The sequence below is a fragment of the Geotrypetes seraphini genome, chromosome 7 (genome assembly GCF_902459505.1).
Source record: "Geotrypetes seraphini chromosome 7, aGeoSer1.1, whole genome shotgun sequence".
Taxonomy (NCBI): Eukaryota; Metazoa; Chordata; class Amphibia; order Gymnophiona; family Dermophiidae; genus Geotrypetes; species Geotrypetes seraphini.
In genome coordinates this window covers 82131213-82155321 of record NC_047090.1, presented here as the reverse complement: position 1 = coordinate 82155321, position 24109 = coordinate 82131213, and the positions used below count along the sequence as shown (strand labels likewise).

The 24109-nt window shown below is 47.9% G+C and overlaps 1 protein-coding gene across 2 annotated transcripts in view; it reads right to left on the bottom strand.

The window, feature by feature from the left end:
- The window catches only part of G2E3 (G2/M-phase specific E3 ubiquitin protein ligase), a 176097-nt gene that overhangs the window by 88200 nt on the left and 63788 nt on the right, over positions 1-24109 (bottom strand). For both annotated transcript variants that reach the window (XM_033953452.1, XM_033953451.1), the window contains exons 7-8: positions 22045-22151; positions 3660-3776 (exon numbers count right to left, since the gene is read on the bottom strand). In XM_033953452.1, the coding sequence (XP_033809343.1) occupies positions 3660-3776; positions 22045-22151 (224 nt within the window). The remainder of the gene's footprint in view (positions 1-3659; positions 3777-22044; positions 22152-24109) is intronic.

Sequence of the window (24109 nt, the reverse complement as noted above, 5' to 3'; positions counted from 1 at the left end):
AATTGAAGTCTCTGAGTGGGGATGACATGAGATTTGGGTAGATTGATCTCGAATCCCAGGAGCTGTAGAAACAGGATGGTTTGGTTGGTGGCCAAAAGTACTGACTGAGATGAATTGGTCTTGATCAACCAATCGTCCAGGTAAGGAAAGACTTGAAGGTGGTGAGAGCGTAGGTAGGCAGCCACCACAATCAGACATTTGGTGAACACTCTTGGAGAGGAGGCAAGACCGAAGGGCAGCACCTTGTATTGGTAATGGCTTGATCATGAAGAGGAGGTACTGTCTGGAGGCCAGATTGATCGGGATGTGAGTATATGCCTCTTTGAGATCGAGGGAACATAGCCAGTCGCCTTGATTGAGAAGAGGGTAAAGAGTGGCCAGAGAAAGCATCCTGAATTTTTCTTTGACCAAGCATTTGTTGAGATCGCGAAGATCTAGGATGGGTCTGAGATCTCCTGTTTTTTGGGGGACTAGAAAATAACGGGAGTAGAATCCCTGTCCCTGCTGATCTAGAGGAACTTTCTCTATGGCGTTCAGAAGAAGGAGGGATTGAACCTCCTGAAGAAGGAGGAAAGACTGCGGAGTGTTCAAAGCAGACTCTTTTGGCAGACTTTGGGTAGGAAGAGTCTGAAAGTTGAGAGAATAGCCGTGGCGGATGATGTTGAGGACCCATTGATCCAAGGTGATGATTTCCCAACGGCTTAGGTAATGAGCAAGGCATCCTCCTATGGGTTGAGGAAGATGGGCAGATGGTACAATACTGGCTATGTCCTGGAGAACCAAGTCAAAAGGGTTGGGACGACTTTTGTGGAGGAGGAGGCTTCACCTGTTGTTGTTGTTGTGCAGGTCTAGGGTTTTGCCTCTGTTGTTGTTGCTGACGCCGAGGTTGCTGAGGGGCCGGTAGCAAAGGACGAGCCACATAGCGGCGTTGGTAGGCCGATTGCTGCCGAAAAGGCCTGGTAGGTGGGGTCTTCTTTTTTGTTTTGAGGAGAGTATCCCACCTAGTCTCATGAGCTGAGAGCTTTTGGGTAGTGGAGTCCATGGATTCTCCAAAGAGCTCATCACCTAGGCAAGGCGCATTGGCCAGTCGATCTTGATGGTTGACATCAAGTTCTGAAACCCTGAGCCATGCCAGACGACGCATGGCCACCGACATGGTCGTGGCTCGAGAGGTCAGCTCAAATGTGTCATAGATCGACCTGACCATGAATTTGCGTAGTTGTAAAAGTGATGAAGAAGTTTGGCGAAAGGCAGATCTTTTGCGGTCAGGGAGGTATTTTTCAAAAGCAGTCAGATTTTGAATGAGATGCTTTAGATAGAATGAGAAATGAAAAGCATAATTCCCTGATCTATTAGCTAGCATCGCATTCTGATACAACCTTTTGCCAAATTTATCCATGGCCTTACCTTCTCTGCCAGGAGGGACCGAGGCGTACACACTAGCTCCCGTGGATTTCTTTAAAGTGGATTCCACCAAGAGAGACTCATGAGAGAGTTGTGGTTTGTCAAAGCCAGGAATGGGGATGATTTTGTATAAGGAGTCCAGTTTGCGAGGGGCTCCTGGGAGGGTCTCCAGATTTTTGTAAAAAGGTTTCTCTTAATATATCATGGAGAGGCAATTTCAGAAATTTCCTTGGAGGCTGGTCAAAATCCAGTGCTTCAAGAAACGCCTTGGATTTTTTGGACTCAGCCTCCAAAGGAATAGAGAGAGAGTCACACATCTCTTTCAGAAATGAGGTGAAAGAGGTTGCATCAGGCTTAGAGGACGGATCTAAAACAGAAGGATCCTCGTCAGCCGATGAACATTCCCCCTCAGAGAGAAGAGGCTCTTCGGAGTCATCCCACAGATCAGGGTCCCTCACTTGGAAGCTGCGATCCCGGGACTCTGGTGTGGAAGGGTCCAGGTGTCGAGTCTTGCGTGTCGACTTACCCGACCTTAGAGAAGCGGTACCGGGAGATGTTAAGGGCTGTGTCAGTGCCGAAGTTTGCACAGCCTGGTGTAAGGACCTCGGTTCTGGCGCTAAGATCGGCATGGATACCGATGAAGCAGAATCTACTGGTACCGACAGAGTGGATGCAGATAAAAGAGGCTGCTCCACTGTCGGTACCAGTGGCTCAGACCGGACCGGGACTGGAAGGCTCGGTTTCAAAAGAGCAGGAAGGAGCTGCTGCAATTGCTCCTTGAGCTGCACCTGCAGGACGGCGGCAATTCGCTCGTCCAGCGAAGGCAACGGTACCGCTTTTTTCTTCTGCGGTACCTTCGGTGCCGCTCTACACTCCGAAGAGGAGGAACCCGATGTCGAGGGGCTCACCTCAATCGGTGCGGAGCGCTTCCGCAGGCGCCTCGAGGTCGGCAGGACTGGGCTCGCTGCTACTGAGACCGGAGGACGCTCCAGCGGGGAAGGCTTCTTAGCCGGCTTACCTGGAGGATGCGACGCCGACGCGGTGTCGACGAGGTAGGTGCCGACTGCGATGGGGCCAATGTCGGTGCCGGTGCCGCAGAATCCGACATATCGGTACCAAACAATAACCACTGCTGAATCTGGCGGTTTTTTAAGGTTCTCTTTTTTAAAGTGGCACAGCAGGTGCAGGTGGACGCCCGATGGTCAGGACCCAGGCACTGTAAGCACCAGTTGTGCGGGTCAGTGAGAGAAATGGGCCGTGTGCACCGCTGGCACTTCTTAAACCCGGGTTGGGGGGGCATGAACGTAAAAACGGCTTCTGCCAAATCGATGGCCGAGGCCTCGATGGTGGCAGCAGGCCCCGCCGGGGCAAACCCGAAAAAAGAAAGGAAAAAAAAAATAAATTCTCTTTTTTTTTTTTTTTAAGAAAATAATAAAAGAAAGAAAGGAAATACAATTTCCGTCGAGGTTTACACGAGCGGGAAGGCGAATGAGGAAAAAAGTTTTCAACAGCCATTGAAAAGTGCGTCTTCTTAGCTCCGCGGAAACTAAGAAACTGGGGACCGCGCGCCTCTGTCGGGCGGGAAGGCACTTGCGCGTGCGCGGTGCGGCCTACCAGAACTTTCCAAGTTCTTAGAGTGCAATCACTCTAAAATTGTCCGTACCGGGGCTCCGTCGGTGCCGTCACCCATCAGTCAAGAATATGCTGCCTGCTTGTCCTGGGATAATGAAATATACTTTTGGGGAAAATTTAGAAACCCCATGGCTGTGCAGTACCTCAGATAGAAAAACTAACATATGTGAGGCAGTAGCTAAAAGGGAAGGCATATGCATGTTCAGAAAATCTTTTGAGCTCAAAACTTTCTATCATTGAAATATATGATATTGCGTAGATAACAAATCCCAATAAACTTGAAACTTCATTAGATATCAGTTGTGGCTGATTCATCTTGATTCCGACAGGACATATATGATTTTTATTTAATCAAACATAGCAATTTATTTTTATTTCCTATATACAGGAGATAAATAGTATAAAATAAATTCAGTAAGTTCAGAGATTTCCTGTAGTATATACCTTTAAATAAGCAGGTTCAAGTTTGAGCAGTTGAGGCCCCTCAGTAATATTCAGAACTCTTGTCTACTTCACGTCGAGCACCCAATACAACAATATATTTTCCAAGATTTAGAAGACAAAGTGTCCAACATTAGGGAAGAACCCCAATTAGCAGCCAAAGCTGTTGTATACATGTATACCTGTTAGGTTTGCTGTAGTCTCGACCTTCTTTGCACTGACAAGATGGAAGATCACAGTGTTCATAATGCTGAAGAAGCTCCTGAAAAGCATTTTCTTCTAATTCCCATGAGGCATCTCTGAAAAAGCAACAATAGGCTCAAAATTAGTTAAAATAACAAATATTTTTGACCTGCAACAGTTGGAGTTGGAGAGTTAAACTTATTTTAGCAGGTTAAGTTAACTAGAATGCTTTGCCTCATGTTTTTCTAGACTGCTTTGTAAAATGGAGAAATTAGATTCTTACCTGCTAATTTACTTTCTTTTAGCTTCTCCAGACCGGTATAGGTTAATCTTACAAGCAGGTATATATCTTATCATGACCAGCAGGTGGAAACAAACAAAAATGTGGAATAGTACATAATAGGTACCTTCCCCTATTCCCATCAGACTGCAGAGTAGGCAAGCAGAACTAAGAACTTGAAACAGAAATAAACAAGACTCTGAACAGGAGTAACAACTAACATACCCAAATGCTGTTGGAAAATGCAAAGGAGAGATCCCAACAAGAAAATGTCCCCACAACTCGCCAGCTATGCCAACAGCCATTGTTCTTCAATTCTCCCCGGCCCTAGAAAAATACTAGAACCCGCAGAAAAAATAAAAAGTGCACACGCAACAGCCACAAGAACAATACAATAGACAGGGTGGGGACCTATACCGGTCTAGAGAAGCTAAAAGAAAGTAAATTAGCAGGTAAGAACCTAATTTCTCCTTCTTTAGCACTCTCCAGATTGGTATAAGTTACTCTTACAAGTTGGATGTACCAAAGCAGTTCCCATCATGGGTGGTAAACCCGAGGGGCCGACACCAGAACATGCTCAAAGAATTCAAGGAAGACCAAACAGCAGCCTTACAAATGTCCACCGGAGGAACTAGTGAAGACTCAGCCCAAGACGCCGCCTGACCCCGAGTGGAATGAGCCTTGAGAAACTCAGGAACAGGCTTTTTCTGAAAAAGATACGCGGACGCAATAGCCTCTTTGATCCAACGCGCAATGGTAGCCTTGGAAGCGCCATCCCCCTTACGAGGACCAGCAAAAAGGACAAAGAGATGATCTGATTTCCTGAACTCCTGGGTCCTCTGCACATAAGCGCGAAGAACCCGACAGACATCGAGCTTGCGCAACTTCTTCTGCTCAGAAAATCCCTCTCGACTACCCAACACCGGGAGGACCACTGCCTGATTGACATGAAAAGGAGAAACTACCTTTGCCAAAAAGGAAGGAACAGGCCTCAACATTATACGCTCCCTTGAAAACTCCAAGAAGGGAAACCTACAAGAGAGAGCCTGCAGCTCCAAAACACGTCTAGCATAAGTAATAGCCACCAAGAAGACCACCTTAAGAGTAAGGTCCTTCAACGAGCAGGTGTCCAAAGGCTTAAAAGGAGGGTGCACTAGCCCAGACAAGACCAGATTCAAATCCCAAGAGGGAACCGACGGCCGCACGAGAGACTTGAGCAATTTGGCTGCCCGTAAGAAGCGAATGACATCAGGAACAGCAGTCAGCCACTGACCTCTTAACAACCCACGAAAGGCCGACAAGGCCGCCAGCTGAATCCGGAGAGAAGACGAAGCCAGGCCCCTATCCAGGCCATCCTGAAAGAATGCTAAGATGTTAGGCAGGGAAGTGCGAAAAGAGAGCACTCCATGCGTCCCACACAAATCCCCAAAGATGCGCCAAACCCGCACATAAGTCCGACAGAGGTGGAAAGTCTCCAGGATCCCAAGAGGGTGGAGATCACTTTATCTGAATACCCCTTCTTACCTAGGCGTCCTCTTTCAAGAGCCAAGCAGTAAGACAAAAGGGACCCAGATTGAACATGGGAATGGGGCCCTGAGTCAGCAGATCGGGCAAAAGAGGCAGAGGATCCGACACCAGATGCCGCATACCACGGACGGTGGGGCCAATCTGGAGCCACCAGAACCACCAGGCCCGGGTAACGAACAATGCGGAGAAGAACTCTGCATACTAATGGCCACGGAGGGAACACATACAACAACCCCTCCATTGGCCATGGTTGAACCAGAGCATCCAGGCCCTCGGCCTGATCGTCTCTGCGACAACTGAAGAAGTGGGGTGTTTTGGCGTTGACACTCGTGGCCATCAGATCCATCAGGGGCTGACCCCAAGACTGCACTATCAACTGAAAGGCCACGTGGCTTACACACCACTCTCCGGGATCTAGCACATGACGACTGAGGAAGTCCGCCTGAACATTCTCTTCGGCTATGTCGGAGGCCGAGATGTCCTAAACGTGGGACTCTGCCCAGACCATGACAGAGCCGCCTCCTGCGCTACCTGAGTGCTCTTGGTGCCCCCCTGACAATTAGCATAGGCTACCGCCGTGGCATTGTCTGAAAGAACTCTGATTGACTTGCCCGATAAGAAAGAGCAGAAGGCTAACAGCGCCACATGGATGGCTATGGTCTCCAGCACACTGATCGACCAGGACGCCTGCTCTGTGGACCAGGTTCCCTGAGCTGAGTGACCTAGACACTGAGCTCCCCAACCAAGGAGACTGGCATCTGTGAGAAGCACCATCCACTGAGGTTGATCCAGACTCGTCCTTTGAACCAGATGAGAGGTCTGGAGCCACCAACGAAGACTGCAGCATACCAAGCCTCTCAGAGGAACAGGGAGATCCAAATTGTGCCTCTGGGGCGACCACCTCCGAAGCAGAGCATACTGAAGAGGACGCATGTGGGCCCGCACCCACCTTACCTCTAGGGAAGCCGCCATCGACCCCCAAGACTTGGAGGAAATCCTATGCCTGAGGACACTGGGACGCCATAAGCAGGCGAATCTGAGATTGCAATTTGCTTACCTGGACCTCTGGAAAAAAGATCTTCCCCCAAGGAGGTGTTGAACAGAACCCCAAGGTACTCCAGATGCTGAGATAGGACCTACTCTTGGAAAGGTTGACCACCCATCCCAGCAACTGCAGAAACTCCACCACCCAAGCCTTAACTCGGGTGCTCTCCTGCAACGACTTCGCCTGAATCAACCAGTCGTCCAGGTAGGAATGCACCAGAATGCCCTCTGTCCTCAAGGCCACCGCGACGACCACGATAACCTTGGTGAACGTCCAGGGAGCCTTGGCCAGGCCAAAAGGACACGCACAGAACCAATAGTGCTGACCCAAGATCGTAAAGCGAAGGAAGCACTGATGGGAGGCCCGAATTGGAACATGCAAGTAGGCCCCCTTCAGATTGAAAGAGTCGGGAACTCCCCTGGCTGAACTGCCAGAAAGACAGAATGCAGTGTTTCCATGCGAAACGAGGGAATTTTGAAAGCCCTGTTGACCCTTTTTAAATCTAAGATGGGTCAAAAGGTCCCCTCCTTGAGCACCACAAAATAAATTGAATACCTGCCGGTGCCGCACTCCTGAGGGGGTACTGGAACAACTGCTTTGAGATCGAGCAAGCATTGAAGGGTCTGGCGAAAGGTCTGTGTCTTCCATGAAGCCTGACACAGAGAGGCTAGAAAATGATCTGGCAGAGAGCAGGCAAACTCTAGAGCATAACCATCCCACACCACCTCCAGGACCCACTGATCGGACGTGATTTCAGCCCACTTGGGGAAAAACCCGCGCAGCCGGGCACCCACCAGAACCAAAGGGGGCGCCGGCAAAGAGTCATTGGGCAGGACAGGCAGCGGGGGAACTAGCGGAGGGATTCCAACCCCCCGATGGCAACCCCCCCCCGCCCCGAAAGGACTGCATGCACTGATAAAAACGACAATGGGAAAACCCGAAAGCCTGGAAAGTAGCAGCCCCATGAACAGGGCGGTATTTGCGGAACTCCCGCAAAAGCCCAGGGGCAGTGCCACCCCAAGACGCCAGGCAGGCATGGTCCTCAGACAGGTGGGGCACCTTAGAGTCCGTCAGAGTCTTAACCAACTTATCTAAATCCTCTCCAAACAAAAAAGACCCCCCAAAAGGGAAATTTGGTAAGCTTAGTTTTGTTTGCGGCATCTGCCGACCAAGCATGAAGCCACAAGGTACGTCGCGCAGCCACTCTAAAAGCCATAGACTTGGTAGACGTCCGCACCAAATAATAGAGAGCATCCGAGAGGAACGAGACAGCCATCTCAATCTCTGCCACCACCTGATCCATCAAGAACCAGTCATCAGACTCATGGATCCAGGACACGCTTGGCCCACTGAAACACGGCGCGAGCCACCAGCCCCCCACCCCCAAATAGCCGCCTGGATCCCCAAGGCAGAGACATCAAAATTCTGTTTAAGAATGGTCTCCAACTTACGCTCCTCAGAGTCCCTTAAGGCAGAACCGCCCTCAACAGGCACAGTATGCTGCTTAGCAATCTCTGAAACCACCACGTCAATCACTGGCGACTTCAAAGTAGCCCTATCCACTTCCGGGATGGGATACAAACGAGCCTTGACGCACACCAATCGAAATGGCACCTCCGGCATATTCCACTGTGCCAGTATGAGATCCAGAATATCCTGATGCATAGGAAAAGAGCGGGAAGCAGAGCACAGATCCCCCTAAGAAGAGGGTCTCCGGTAGAACTTCTTCAAAACACAACACCGAGGAGACCTGCTGAATCAGGTCTGGTACCTCATCCCTCTGAAAAAGGTGCACCATGGATGCCTTTTCGCAGGAAGGCGGGATACCCGCCACCCCGTCCGTCCCCTCGAGAGGATCCTAGAATTCCTCAAAAGGGTCCAGGTCCTCATCCAGGCCGACACGCTCCTCTGATCACCAATCCTCATTCCAAGCCACCCTCGGGCGCTTGGACGAGGGAGGAGGAAGAGGGGATGCCAAAGGAGAAGAGGGAGGCAAAGCCACAGGGTTTGCGGAGGGACCCCCCTGAAACCCCCTAGGCACACATGGGACCCCCAGCTGCCTGAAAATAGGCTCTGCACAAAGCAAAAATTAAATCAGGGGACCCCCCCCTAGGGGGGGTCCCAGAAGACCCAGCTAAAATCTGCCCCTGTTTTTCCAATACAGGGGGAAAGGTCAACTGAAGTTGTAGCAAAATGGAGGGGCCTGTCTGAGAAAATGGTGAAGTTCCCGCCAAAAACAACCCCTCCAGGGCCTGTAGCGGCTGGGAAGCCTAAACTGTCCCAGCCGCTAAAGCAGGCAAGCTGGAATTAGCTGTTAAAAAATCAGCTGAGAGGGAGTCCCGAGTCGAACCGGCAGTAAGGTAATCTATTTTACCCTTACCGTCGGCAGCTGAGGAAATCCCTCCGTGGACAGTGGGGGGGGGAAGACCTGGCTTCCCCACTGCTCCCTGCCGACTTGCGAGGCACTAGCGGCAGAGAGCTCTGGACGTCTGCAGCCACTGCCGATGGAGCTCCACTACTGCACCGGTCTTTACACCACTTGCACAGGCCGGCGAGTGCCTTGCGTCTGAAGCACAAATGAGAACTTTTTCCCCTGCAAAGTGCTCATTGCTCCATATGCGACCTAGCTAAAATAAAAGTGCCGGTTAGTAGAAAAATACAGTAAAATACAGCAAATTTAAAGGGAAAGCAACCCTTCAGACCAGCACTACCTCAGGATTTTTTTTTTTTAATAGAACAGACTTCACTGGCTCTCAAAGCAGTATGCCTTGCTTGACTTAGGGGGCAAGGCTTACTGCTGAGGCACCTCTAAAAAAATGTTGGGCAACAATTCAATTTAACTGTTATCTATTGTTACACTTGTTGTAAGATGTAAAATGAATAAAGATTTAAAAAAAAAAAAAAAAAAATGTTGGGGAGGTGGAGGAAATGGGGGGAGGGACCCAGCTTAAGACCTGCTGGGTTTGACACCCTCAAAGTCAGACGGACCCCCAAACAGGGCCCACCCAAGCTCAATCCAGCCAAAAATAGGGACTAGAATCCCTAAACAAATTCCAACAGTCCTACCAAGGGAGATGAGTACAGCTCCTCATACCTGCTGAGACTGAAAGAAAACTGATAGGACAAGGGGACGGTACCTATTATGTACTATTCCACAGTTTTGTTTCCGTCTCCACTTTCTGGTCATGATGAGATATATACCCGCTTGTAAGATTAACCTATACCGGTCTGGAGAGTGCTAAAGAAATTGTCCATTTTTCTTGCTAAAAACTACATTTCAAAATAAAAGTATTATTTTGTTTCACTGACAACAGAATTGCAGAACTATTCAAGAAATAATTAGGAATAAAACAAAAAACAAAACAAAGACTTGATTACATAATGCTTCACATCCTGTCATAGCAAACCCAAATTAGTTTTGGTTTCAAAACTGCTTTAACAAGGCTTGCACTAGTTTAAATACAGATCCCATATGTGTCCGTGAGCTGATGTGAATGCAACTGGATGACCAAGCAAGGTGCTTCTGTTCTATGAGGTGAATCATAAGGCAAAGGTCTAAACATGTCAAACACAAAGCTAATAAAAAAACACTTCTGGAACAAAGTTATTCAAAAGTAAAGAGTGAAGAACGATACAAGTCTGCATATCCTTGGCAGCACTGTCAGGTCCATCATTGTAAAATGAAAAATAAAAATAAAAAAATTTGACACTACAGAGACACTGCCTCAGTCAGTAGATGGGGCTAAACAAAAATGCTGAAGATTATCACTGTGAGGCCTAAGATGACAATAAAAGAATTACTCAGGTCTCTAGCCAAGACTGGGGAAAATGCTGATTGTTCAACAATTTCAAGATTTTACAAATAGCACAGTTACTTACCGTAACAGGTGTTATCCAGGGACAGCAGGTAGATATTCTTGACTGATGGGTGACGGCACCGACGGAGCCCCGATACGGACAATTTTAGAGTGATTGCACTCTAAGAACTTGGAAAGTTCTAGTAGGCCGCACCGCGCACACGCGAGTGCCTTCCCGCCCGACAGAGGTGCGCGGTCCCCAGTTAGGATAAGCCAGCTAAGAAGCCAACCCGGGGAGGTGGGTGGGACGCAAGAATATCTGCCTGCTGTCCCTGGATAACACCTGTTACGGTAAGTAACTGTGCTTTATCCCAGGACAAGCAGGCAGCATATTCTTGACTGATGGGTGACCTCCAAGCTAACAAAAAGAGGGATGGAGGGAAGGTTGGCCATTAGGAAAACAAATTTTGCAAAACAGATTGGCCAAAGTGTCCATCCCGTCTGGAGAATGCATCCAGACAATAATGAGATGTAAAAGTATGAACTGAGGACCAAGTAGCAGCTTTGCAGATATCCTCTATAGGAGTGGAACGGAGGAAAGCTACAGATGCTGCCATAGCCCGGACTCTATGGGCCGTGACAGAACCTTCCAGTGTCAGTCCGGTCAGCATAACAGAATGAAATGCACGCTGCCAGCCAATTAGACAACGTACGTTTAGAAACAGGACGTCCCAATTTATTCGGATCAAAGGACAGAAAGAGTTGGGGAGACGATCTGTGGGGCTTAGTTCGGTCTAAATAGTAAGCCAGAGTCCGCTTACAGTCCAGAGCCTGTTCTCCAGAATGCGAGTGAGGTTTCGGAAAGAAGACAGGCAGAACAATGGATTGGTTGAGATGGAATTCAGAGACAACCTTAGGGAGAAACTTTGGATGTGTACGCAGAACCACCTTGTCATGATGGAAGACTGTAAAAGGTGGATCCGCAACTAGTGCATGTAGCTCACTGACCCTCCTGGCAGAGGTAAGAGCAATAAGGAAAAGCACCTTCCAAGTGAAAAACTTGAAAGAAGCGGTAGCCAAAGGTTCAAATGGAGGCTTCATTAAGGCGGAAAGAACTACATTGAGATCCCAGATAACAGGAGGGGCTTTAAGAGGTGGTTTCACATTAAAAAGACCCCGCATGATCCTGGACACCAAGGGATGAGCTGAGAGGAGTTTTCCATGGACTGGCTCATGAAAAGCCGCAATAGCACTAAGGTGGACTCTGATTGAAGTAGACTTGAGGCCAGAGTCAGACAAAGAAAGAAGATAATCCAACAAGGTCTCCACTGCAAGGGAAGTGGGATCATGATGATGAAGAAGACACCAGGAAGAAAAACGTGTCCACTTCTGATGGTAACATTGCAGAGTGGCCGGTTTCCTGGAGGCATCCAGAATAGAACGAACAGGCTGAGACAAAAAAGTATCATGAGAAGTCAGCCCGAGAGAAACCAAGCTGTCAGGTGCAGAGACTGAAGGTTGGGATGCAGAAGGGTCTCCTGATGTTGGGTAAGTAGTGAAGGAAACAAAGGAAGAAGAAAAGGCTCCCTGGAACTGAGTTGAAGTAGAAGGGAGAACCAATGTTGCCTGGGCCACCTTGGAGCAATCAGAATCATGGTGGCTCGTTCCCTCTTGAGCTTGAACAAGGTTCGTAACATGAGAGGTAGAGGAGGGAAAGCGTACAGGAACCGATTGGACCAATCGAGGAGAAATGCATCCGCTGCCAGACGGTGAGGAGAGTAGAGTCTGGAGCAAAATAGGGGCAGCTGGTGATTGTGAGGAGCTGCAAAGAGGTCTATCTGAGGAGTGCCCCACTGAGCGAAGATGGACTGCAGAGTTAAAGGATCGAGTGTCCACTCGTGAGGCTGGAGAATTCTGCTGAGCTTGTCCGCCAAGGAATTCTGTTCTCCCTGAATGTAGATAGCTTTCAGGAATAGATTGTGATCTGTGGCCCAAGCCCAAATCTTCTGGGCTTCTTGGCACAAGAGGCGAGAGCCCGTCCCACCCTGCTTGTTGATGTAGTACATCGCAACTTGATTGTCTGTGCACAGCAGGAGGACTTGAGGAAAGAGAAGATGTTGGAAGGCCTTGAGGACATAAAACATTGCTCTGAGTTCCAGGAAATTGATGTGATGCTTCATTTCCTGAACTGTCCAAAGTCCTTGAGTTTGGAACTCGTTTAAATGAGCCCCCCAGGCATAAGGGGAGGCGTCGGTGGTGATGACAAGTTGATGAGGAGGTAGATGGAACAGAGACCTCTGGAGAGATTTGAGGATATCAACCACCATTGTAGAGACTGACGAAGAGATGATGTTACAGATATGTGACGTGAGCAAGGATCCATCGCTTGGGACCACTGGGTAGCTAGGGTCCATTGAGGAGTGCGCAGGTGAAGACGTGCAAGTGGTGTGACATGAACTGTAGAGGCCATGTGACCCAAGAGTATCATCATTTGCTTGGCAGAGATGGAATGTTGTGGAAGCACCTGCTGACATAGAGATTGAAGCATTTGAAGACGGTTGGACGGCAGGAACGCTCTCATGAGGACTGTGTCCAAGACTGCTCCAATGAATTGAAGTCTCTGCGTGGGGATGAGATGAGATTTGGGTAGATTGATCTCGAACCCCAGCAAACGTAGAAATAGGATGGTCTGGTTGGTGGCTTGAAGTACTGTTTGAGATGAATTGGCTTTTATCAACCAATCGTCCATAAGAACATAAGAACATAAGCAGTGCCTCTGCTGGGTCAGACCAGAGGTCCATCGTGCCCAGCAGTCCGCTCTCGCGGCGGCCCAACAGGTCCAGTACCTGTGCAGTAATCCTCTATCTATACCCCTCTATCCCCTTTTCCAGTAGGTAATTGTCTAATCCTTTCTTAAACCCCATTACTGTACTCTGCCCTATCACGTCCTCTGGAAGCGCATTCCAGGTGTCCACCACACGTTGGGTAAAGAAGAACTTCCTAGCATTCGTTTTGAATCTGTCCCCTTCTATCTTTTCCGAGTGCCCTCTTGTTCTTTTATTTTTTGAAAGTTTGAAGAATCTGTCTCTCTCTACTTTCTCTATGCCCTTTATGATCTTGTAAGTTTCTATCAAATCCCCTCTAAGTCTCCTCTTCTCCAGAGAAAAGAGACCCAATTTCTCCAATCTCTCAGCGTATGAAAGGTTTTCCATACCTTTTATCAGACGTGTCGCTCTCCTCTGGACATTCTCGAGTAACGCCATATCCTTCTTAAGGTATGGTGACCAAAATTGGACGCAGTACTCCAGATGCGGGCGCACCATCGCCCGATACAACGGCAGAATAACTTCTTTCGTTCTGGTCGCAATACCCTTCTTGATTATACCAAGCATTCTATTCGCTTTCTTGGCGGCCGCTGCACACTGTGCCATCGGCTTCATTGTTGTGTCCACCATTACCCCCAAGTCCCTTTCCTGTATACTCTCCTTCAATAATATCCCTCCCATCGTATAGTTGTACCTCAAGTTTCTGCTTCCCATATGTAATACTTTACATTTCTCAACGTTGAACTTCATCTGCCACCTCGTCGCCCATTCCCCTAGCTTGTTCAAGTCCCTTTGCAATTCTTCGCAGTCTTCTATAGTCCGAGCACCACTAAAAAGTTTGGTGTCGTCTGCAAATTTTATTATCTCACACTTTGTCCCTGTTTCTAGATCATTTATGAATATATTAAATAGCAGTGGCCCGAGCACCGAGCCCTGCGGTACACCACTCGTGACCCTCCTCCAGTCAGAGTAGTGGCCTTTCACTCCTACCCTTTGCTTTCTACCTTCCAACCAGTTTCTGATCCATCTATGTACATCTCCTTCCACCCCATGGTTCTTCAGCTTCTGAAGTAGACGTTCATGGGGCACCTTGTCAAAGGCTTTTTGGAAATCTAGATATATGATGTCTATGGGGTCTCCTCTGTCCATTTGTTTGTTAACTCCCTCGAAGAAGTGCAATAAGTTCGTTAGGCACGATCTACCCTTGCAGAAACCATGTTGACTGGTTATCAGTAGTTCGTTCCTTTCGAAATGTTCATCGATGTTTTCTTTTATCAGAGCTTCTGCCATTTTTCCCGGAACCGAGGTCAGACTCACTGGTCTGTAATTTCCAGGGTCTCCTCTTGATCCCTTTTTAAAGATGGGCGTAACGTTGGCTATCTTCCAATCCTCCGGGATCACGCCTGTTTTTAGGGACAGGTAAGGAAACACCTGAAGGTGGTGGGAACGCAGAAAAGCAGCCACCACAATCAGACATTTGGTGAACACTCTTGGAGAGGAGGCAAGACCGAAGGGTAGTACCTTGTACTGGTAATGACAACGATTGATCATGAAGCGTAGGTACTGTCTGGAGGCCAGATTGATCGGTATGTGAGTGTATGCCTCTTTGAGATAGAGGTAACATAGCCAGTCGACTTGATTGAGAAGAGGGTAAAGAGTGGCTAAAGAGAGCATTCTGAATTTCTCTTTGACTAAGCATTTGATGAGATCGCGAAGATCTAGGATGGGTCTGAAATCTCCTGTTTTTTTGGGAACTAGAAAATAACGGGAGTAGAATCCCTGCCCCTTTTGATCTAGAGGAACTTCCTCTATGGCGTTCAGAAGGAGGAGGGATTGAACCTCCTGAAGCAGGAGTGAAACCTGAGGAGTGTTCGAAGCAGACTCTCTTGGCAGACTTTGGGCAGGAAGTGTCTGAAAGTTGAGAGAGTAGCCGTGGCGGATGATGTTGAGGACCCACTGATCCGAGGTGATGGTTTCCCAACGGCTTATGAAAAGAGTAAGGCATCCTCCTATGGGCTGCGGAAGGTGGGTAGCAGGATGGCGACTAGCTATGTCCTGGAGAACCAAGTCAAAAGGGTTGAGTGGATTTTTGTGAAGGGGGAGGCTTCACTTGTTGTTGCTGCTGTGCTGGTCTAGCAGCTTGTCTCTGTTGTTGCCTCTGACGCCTGGGTTGTTGCGGGGCCTGTGGTAAAGGACGAGCCACAAATCTACGCTGGTAGGCCGACTGCTGGCGAAAAGGCCTAGTAGGTGGGGTCTTCTTTTTAGTTTTGAGAAGAGTATCCCACCTGGTTTCATGAGCTGAGAGCTTTTGTGTAGTAGAGTCCATGGATTCTCCAAACAGCTCATCCCCCAGGCAAGGTGCATTAGCTAGTCGATCTTGATGATTGACATCAAGTTCTGAAACTCTGAGCCAGGCCAGGCGACGCATGGCCACCGACATAGCCGTGGACCGAGAGGTCAGCTCAAAGGTGTCATAGATCGATCTGACCATGAACTTACGGAGTTGTAAGAGCGATGAAGAAGTTTGGCGAAAAGCAGATCTTTTACGGCCAGGGAGGTATTTTTCAAAAGATGACAAATTCTGAATGAGATGCTTAAGGTAGAACGAAAAATGAAAAGCATAGTTCCCAGCTCTATTAGCCAGCATCGCATTCTGATACAACCTCTTGCCAAACTTATCCATGGCCTTACCTTCTCTGCCAGGAGGGACAGAGGCGTATACACTAGCCCCCGTGGATTTCTTTAAAGTAGATTCCACTAGTAAAGATTCATGGGGGAGTTGCGGTTTGTCAAAGCCAGGAATAGCTATGACCTTATACAAGGAGTCCAGTTTGCGAGGAGCTCCTGGAATGGTCAAGGGTGTCTCTAGATTTTTATAGAAAGTCTCTCGCAAAATATCATGGAGAGGCAATTTCAAGAATTCCCTTGGAGGCTGGTCAAAGTCCAGTGCATCTAGGAATGCCTTGGATTTTTTGGATTCAGCCTCCAAGGGAATAGAGAGAGAGTCGCACATTTCTTTGAGAAAAGAGGTAAAAGAAGATGCATCAGGCTTAGAGGACGGATCTAATACAGAAGGGTCCTCGTCCCCTGACGAACACTCTCCCTCAGAGAGAAGCGGCTCCTCTGAATCACCCCACAGATCAGGGTCCCTCACCTGAAAACTACGGTCCCGAGACTCCGGTGTGGAGGGTTCTAGGTGTCGAGTTTTGTGAGTCGACTTACCAGACCTCTGTGAACCGGTACCGGGAGATGTTATCGGGCGTGTCGGTGCCGAGGTTTGCACCGCCTGGTGTAAAGATCTCGGTTCCGGCGCTAAAACTGGCATGGATACCGAAGAAGCTGTTTGTACCGGTACCGACAAAGTGGATGCCGATAAAAGAGGCTGCTCCACTGCCGGTAGGTCAGACCGGACCGGGACTGGAAGGCTCGGTGTCAGAAGAGCAGGCAGGAGCTGCTGCAATTGCTCTTTAAGCTGAACTTGCAAGACGGCAGCAATTCGCTCGTCCAGCGAAGGCACCGGTACCGCTTTTTTCTTCTGCTGTACCTTTGGTGCCGCTCTACACTCCGAAGAGGAACCCGAGGTCGAAGGGCTAACCTCAATCGGAGCGGAGCGCTTCCGTGGGCGCCTCGAGGTCGGCAGGATTGGGCTCGCTGCCACTGAGACCGGAGGGCGCTCCAGCGGGGAAGGCTTCTTAGCCGGCTTACCTGGGTGCGACGCCGGTGTGGTATCGCGCGGCGTCGAAGAAGTAGGTGCCGACTGTGAAGGTGCCGATGCCGGTGTCGATGGTACGGGATCGGACATATCGGCACCGAAAAGTAATTGCTCTTGTATCTGGCGATTTTTCAAAGTACGTTTTTTCAACGTGGCACAGCGGGTGCAGGTGGAGGCCTGATGCTCAGGACCCAAACACTGTAGGCACCAGTTGTGCGGGTCCGTGAGAGATATAGGCCGAGCACACCGCTTGCACTTTTTAAAACCTGGCTGAGGGGGCATGAAAGTAAAAATGGCTTCCGCCAAATCGAAGGCCGAGGCCTCGATGGTGGCAGTAGGCCCCACCGGGGAAAAACCAAATTGAAGAAAAAATTAAGGTTTTTTTTTTTTTTTTTAACAAAAAGAAAATAAAAGAAAAAAAGGCAATAGAGCCAAAAGGATTTACGCGAGCGGGAAGGCGTAGAAAAAATTTTTTCAACGGCTGTTGAAAATCGCGTCTTCTTAGCTCCGCGGAAACTAAGAAACTGGGGACCCCGCGCCTCTGTCGGGCGGGAAGGCACTCGCGCGTGCGCGGTGCGGCCTACTAGAACTTTCCAAGTTCTTAGAGTGCAATCACTCTAAAATTGTCCGTACCGGGGCTCCGTCGGTGCCGTCACCCATCAGTCAAGAATATGCTGCCTGCTTGTCCTGGGATAATTAACCTATACAGAAGGTTGGTACCATCCTTACAGGTGATGGCAACCTTATGCTGTAGGAATGCTCTGCAGCAGCAGGAAAAAGGATGTTTGTGAAGATCAGAAAGATGGATGGTACAAGGTAAAGGAAGATCACAGAGTAAAGCCTGTTACTGTCTGCCACAGACTTGGAACTATGGAAAAAAAATATATCTTTCAACATAGTGATGATCCTAATACAAAGCAAAAAAACAAAAATAACCCCCCAAACCAATGGTGTGGGTTAGCAAGGCAAAGAGAACATTCTCAAATGATTCACTCATAGCCAAGACCAGAGAATTCCATATTACACATGTGTCAAACACATGGCCCGCCTGACAATTTTATGTTGCCCGCGATAACTGTGTGCTTCACACTACATCAGGGGGTACAACTTGCAGGCCACAGGGTGATGCAGCATTTTGCTCATTGCCGCCCCCCAGGTGTTTACCTTCTGGCCGTCTCCCTCCTCCTCACTGCCGCAATCGTTTCTCTGCACAAAGCTATAAGCGGCGGCTCCTCATGCGTCCCGCAGCTGAACTGGAAGCCTTTCCTGTCAAGAGCCCTGAAATGATCTTTGAGCAGAGGACCTCATTGAGGACTGACAAAACCATTGAAAACCATGAAAGCAACCATGACCTGTTCTCACAGGGGCATGTGTCCTACTGCCTGGCAAAGACTTAAGGCAACAATCTGCCACACTGGCCATAAGATCATTCAACCCTTTGCCAAAGAGCATTTGGCCCTTGAAAGGTAGTCTGCTCAGGTAGCCTTGGAAACAGAATTTCCTGACCATTGCCTAATCCAGAGCAATCTACAGGTAGAGACAGAATAAGCAGAGACCTTGCTCATGACTCTGAACATGTCATATAGAGCATCTGCTAGATAATCCACCCCAGAAATTAGCAACTGGAGGTAGGCATCCTTCTCCACTGAAGAAGCCTGATGCAATATAGTATGGCAGGGGTATATAACAAAGAAAACCGCTGCCATTGTCTTCAGCCCCAAAGTCAAGGCCTCAAACTGTCTTTAGAGAACTAAATCCACCCTGAGGTTTTGCACATTCTTTAAAATCATTCCGCCTTCACTAGGCAAAGAAGTACACTGGATACACAAAAATAAAGTTGTTATTATTATTATTATTATTAATTGGTGTTACCAATGAATCCACTTTAGGCGGGACAAACATCTATTGCAAATTAGGAGCCTGCAGATATAACTTGAATAGCCTAGCAACCAGTAAGGGACCCTCTGGAATCTCCCAAGACTCTGTTAGCATCATTATAATGTCTGACTATGAAGGAAAAAAGGTAGTCTGAGGTCTGACAGAATGCTGAGCAGCAGAGGTCTGTGGGGGGTCAAGCTTTAATACCCAAAAGGAATCTGATGACCTCCAGCAAAGCCACCAGCTTAAGAAGGTGGCACACTGTCAGTTTTGCCCCTTAGTCCAGGGCTGCCACTGACTCCTGACTGGTGGCCCCTGCCTGAGACCTTGTATCCTCCAAAACTGAAGAATTATTTGAGGGAGTTAAGGCATAGATTCTGACTCCAATCATACCAGTTCTTCTTTTGTTTGGATCTCCAGTTCCTGTGGATGAATTTTCAGAGGGAGGTACTACGCTCTGCGAGGGAAGACCCCCATGCGCAACAACTAGTGTGACCCCAGATGGTGTCGATATACCCCGATAAGCCATATAGGCTTCAAACATAAGACTACCAAAATCAGGGGTAAAGCCCTGAACTGGATTTCCCTGAGGACCCCCGAAGGGACTTCCCCCTTGTCTCCTTGCAGACTCCATGGCATATATGCATTTGAGTTTCTCTGCAGAGGCCGAGTCGCTATTTGAGGACTCTAGGAGGGATTTTTGATCAAACAACCCATCTGTGACTCCAACACCTAGAGGGATCAGAGGGGGCTAAGCCCAGCACTCCCAACCCCATCATGTGCTCTGCATTAAGTGGAACATGTATGTTCCTCGGCTGGCCATCCAGCGCAAATCTGGCATGAATCAGGGGTAAAACAGTCTGAATCCATCTGTAACAATTTTAATCAAAATCAAGGTGTTTTAAGGCAGATAGAGGCTTTTCAAATCAAATCGGGAAATCTAAGATGGACACCATAGCAGGATTTTGGTACCAAAAACAGCCATGGAGAGCTAACTAAAAGTTCCAAAAATTGGGGGAACAGGTTTTAGAAGGTGGGGAACCTATACCAAGCCCCAGAACCCCCCCCCAAACTGCAATTAATGACCACACCAACATCTCCCATAGGCTACAATAGCCTGTACTCAAAGTTCTGTTGGTGCTGTGCCTGCCTCTGCTGAAACAGCAGCTGGGCTTTGTAAAAATAGCAAAAATTCTTATTTCTTCATGCTGCCATATAGACCCTGAAAAAGTCTGAGACCCCATACTCTCAAAGTTGACTGGGGGGGGAGAAAGAGGAGACAGCCAGCATCCAATAAAGTCCTCAGGATCGACACGAGCCACATAGCCTGTGCTCAAGCTCCGGAAACAACCAGGAGCGAGCCTTGCTACCAGGGGAACGGTCCCCGAGTTACCAAATGTGCTAGTGCAAGCTGGCCAAGAAGGTGTCCTATAAAAGGATTGCCCTTCCAGCTACAGACTTCTAATGCAGAGAGTCTTCACCCAGGCAGCACTGCCCCAGGACACTGGGGACCTCTGAAGTAGTGCTGCCTGAATTCAGGGAAAAAAAAAATTTCAATTCGATTCAGCCTACTGAATCGATTTTTCAATTTGATTTTCCTGCGCAATTGGGTGTTGTTTTTTTTTTCAAACATCCTGGTGAGTTTATTTTACAGCCTCTTCACTCCCTTTGCCCTCTCCTACCCACACTGGCGCTGTGGTGTAAACATAAGAACATAAGCAGTACCTCTGCTGGGTCAGACCAGAGGTCCATCATGCCCAGCAGTCCGTTCACACGGCAGCCCATCAGGTCCAGAAACCTGTATTTAACCCTCTATCTATACCCTTCTATCCCCTTTTCCTTCAGAAAATTGCCCAAACCCTTCTTGAACTCCAATACTGTGCCCTGTCCTATCACGTCCTCTGGAAGTGCATTCCAGGTGTCCACCACCCGTTGGGTGAAGAAGAACTTCCTTTTGATTTTTCCGAATGCCCTCTCGTTCTTGTAGTTTTCGAAAGTTTGAAGAATCTGTCCCTCTCCACTTTCTCTATGCCCTTCATGATCTTGTAAGTCTCTATCATATCCCCTCTAAGTCTCCGCTTCTCCAGGGAAAAGAGCCCAAGTCTCTCCAGTCTTTCAGCATATGAAAGGTTTTCCATACCTTTTATCAAACGTGTCGCTCTCTTCTGAATCCTCTCAAGTATCGCCATATCCTTCTTTAGGTACGGTGACCAATATTGGGCTCAGTACTCCAGATGTGGGCACACCATTACTCGATACAACGGCAGGATAACTTCTTTCATTCTGGTTGTAATACCCTTCTTGATTATACCTAGCATTCTATTCGCTTTCACACTGTGCCGACAGCTTCATTATCTTGTCCACTATTACCCCCAAGTCCCTTTCTTGGGTATTCTCACTCAATAATTGCCCTCCCATTGTTTCTCTGTGTTAACCATCCATCTTCCATCTCTGTCTTCCTCTTTCGTTTCCCTTCCCTCTCTCAGAGGTCTGGCATCTTTCCTTTTTTTCATCTCCATCCACGCTGCTCCATCCCCAGATCCAACATCTCTCCTTTTCTCAACTACCCTTTCATCCAGCATCTCTCCCTCCTTCCCCACCATTTCTCCCTTTCTCTTCCCAACTACCCTCCTATCCAGTATCTCTATCCCCCCTCCACACCATCCCTTGTGTCCAACTTCTCTCCCTTTCTGTTCTTTCCATCTATCCCATTGTCCACCATCTCTCTCCCTCTTCTGTTTTTAGACCCATTATTTCTTCCCCTCCCCTTCTTGTACTACATCAGCTGCGGTATCGCATAATCTCGGTGTTCCAGCCCTGCTCCTGCGTGCACCGAAAGTTGATTTTGTGGCGCTCGTGAAGTAGATGTACTTGGCTGTGCACTCCACGCAGTCAGTTGACAGTACCACGAAAGGTCGGGGAGTGTGTCGGAGATCATTCCTCCCTGCCCCCGTGCCTGTGAACAGACACCATGCGTCTTTATACCACGAGCTGCACAAAGCCCGAACCACCATTTTTTTGCGATGGGTATTTTCCTTACCAGGACCTTCAGGCCACCCTAAGTGTTTGGTAACCTGCAGTGACGTTGGGTGATAAAGGGGGGTGGGGGTTTCTTACCTCATCGGGTATTGAAAAATTAACAATGACTAACTCATTGGTTCAAGACTCATATGCCTTTTACAATGAAGTGTTTTTATAAAATAGCACTGAAGTAGGCATTTACTTGACCTCTTAACTTAAGTGACCTGTTATATAAATTACCCTCCACAAGTACTAAACTGAGACACAGCTATATAAAAAAAATCAGAAGGCAAACTTACCTTTCTGGTACATGGATTCCCAATCTTAGCATTTCATTCTGAAACTTTTCTTTATTATTGCACGCTGAGCATCTAAAAAAATACAATCCAGCGCTCAGGGCTTGATACTGAGGGAAAGAAAAAAGAAAAGTTATCCTACTTTTTAACCAAATGAATTTATCTGTAAAGGTAAATAAAAGAAATTAAATTAAAAAAAGAATCAAATAATGATTACAGACCTAGTACAAGAGCACTCTTTTTTTTAATAACAAGAAAACATGCCCCTCTCCTAGTGCCCCCAAGACTCTTCAAGGAAGCACCTGGAGACAGATGCAAATAGAACCAAATAATTAGATATCTTTCTTTCCAAGTAAAAATATTAAGACTTTGTTATCTAGTCTCTAGCAATACAAAACCAACTGATTAAAGCCTACATTCAAAATGTTGTTTGTTTTTTTGTGATTATGACACCAATAAACTAGCTTCCCTACCTTTTGTTTTGAAAATAGTCATTTGATAGACTATCTTTTAGGAACATTTTTGAAAAAAACAAAAACCCCAAAACCAATAACCATGCAAGGGAAAATACACAGAAACAAGCATTCTTAGTAGACTGGTCACACAGACATCCCAACAGAGCAGTAGGGCACCCTAGAGATACTCCAGTGAACTTCACATAAAAGGACTCAGGCACATATCTCATAAGAACATAAGAAGTTGCCCCCGCTGAGTCAGACCAGAGATCCATCTTGCTCAGCGGTCCGCTCCCGCGGCGGCCCATCAGGCCTAGTGCCTGAACAGTGGTCCCTGATTAATTTTGAAACTTACCTCTAATCCCATCCCTATAATCTACCTTTACTCTTATCTGTACCCCTCAATCCCTTTGTCTTCCAATTACCTATCCAAAGCTTCTTTGAACCCCTGTAGCGTGCTCCTGTTTATCACATCCTCTGGTAGCTCGTTCCATGTATCCACCATCCTCTGTGTGAAAAAGAACTTCCTGGCGTTTGTTCTAAACCTCTCCCCTTTCAATTTCTCCGAGTGCCCCCTTGTACTTATTGATCCCCTTAATTTGAAAAATCTGTCCCTATTTTTTCTATGCCCTTCATGATCTTGAAGGTTTCTATTATGTCTCCTCTAAGTCTCCGCTTTTCCAGGGAGAAAAGCCCTAGCTTTTTCGGTCTGTCAGTATATGAGAGGTCCTCCATGCCCTTTATTAGCTTAGTTGCTCTTCTCTGGACCCTCTCAATTACCTCCATGTCCTTCTTGAGGTACGGCGACCAGAACTGAACACAGTACTCCAGGTGCGGGTGCACCATAGCACGATACAGTGGCAGGATGACTTCCTTTGTCCTGGTCGTGATACCCTTCTTAATGATACCCAACATTCTGTTTGCTTTCCTTGAGGCCATGGCACACTGCGCCGACGCCTTCAATGTTGTGTCTACCATCACTCCCAGGTCTCTTTCAAGGTCGCTCACCCCTAGCGCTGATCCCCCCATTTTATAAGTGAACATCGGGTTTTTTTCCCTATATGCATGACCTTGCATTTCCCTATGTTGAAACTCATTTGCCACTTTTTGGCCCATTTTTCCAGTGTTATCAGATCTTTTTGGAGATCTTCGCAGTCCTCCATGTTATTGACCTTGCGATATAGTTTGGTGTCATCCACAAATTTAATAACCTCACATTTTGTTCCTGCTTCCAGGTCGTTAATGAATATATTGAATAGGAGCGGTCCCAGCACCGACCCCTATGGAACTCCACTCGTGACCCATTGCCAGTCTGAGTAATGTCCCTTTACTCCAACCCTCTTTCCTGTCCGCCAGCCAGTTTTTGATCCATCGGTGGACCTCCCCTTGCACCCCATGGTTCCATAGCTTCCTTAGTAGTCTTTCGTGTGGCACCTTGTCGAAGACTTTTTGGAAGTCAAGGTAAATGATATCTATGGATTCCCCTTTATCCACCTGGCTGGTTACCCCCTCAAAGAAGTATAATAAGTTCGTGAAGCATGACCTGCCCTTGCAGAAGCCATTCTGGCTCGACTTTAGCTGCCCATAGTTGTCGATGTGTTCCCAGATGCTGT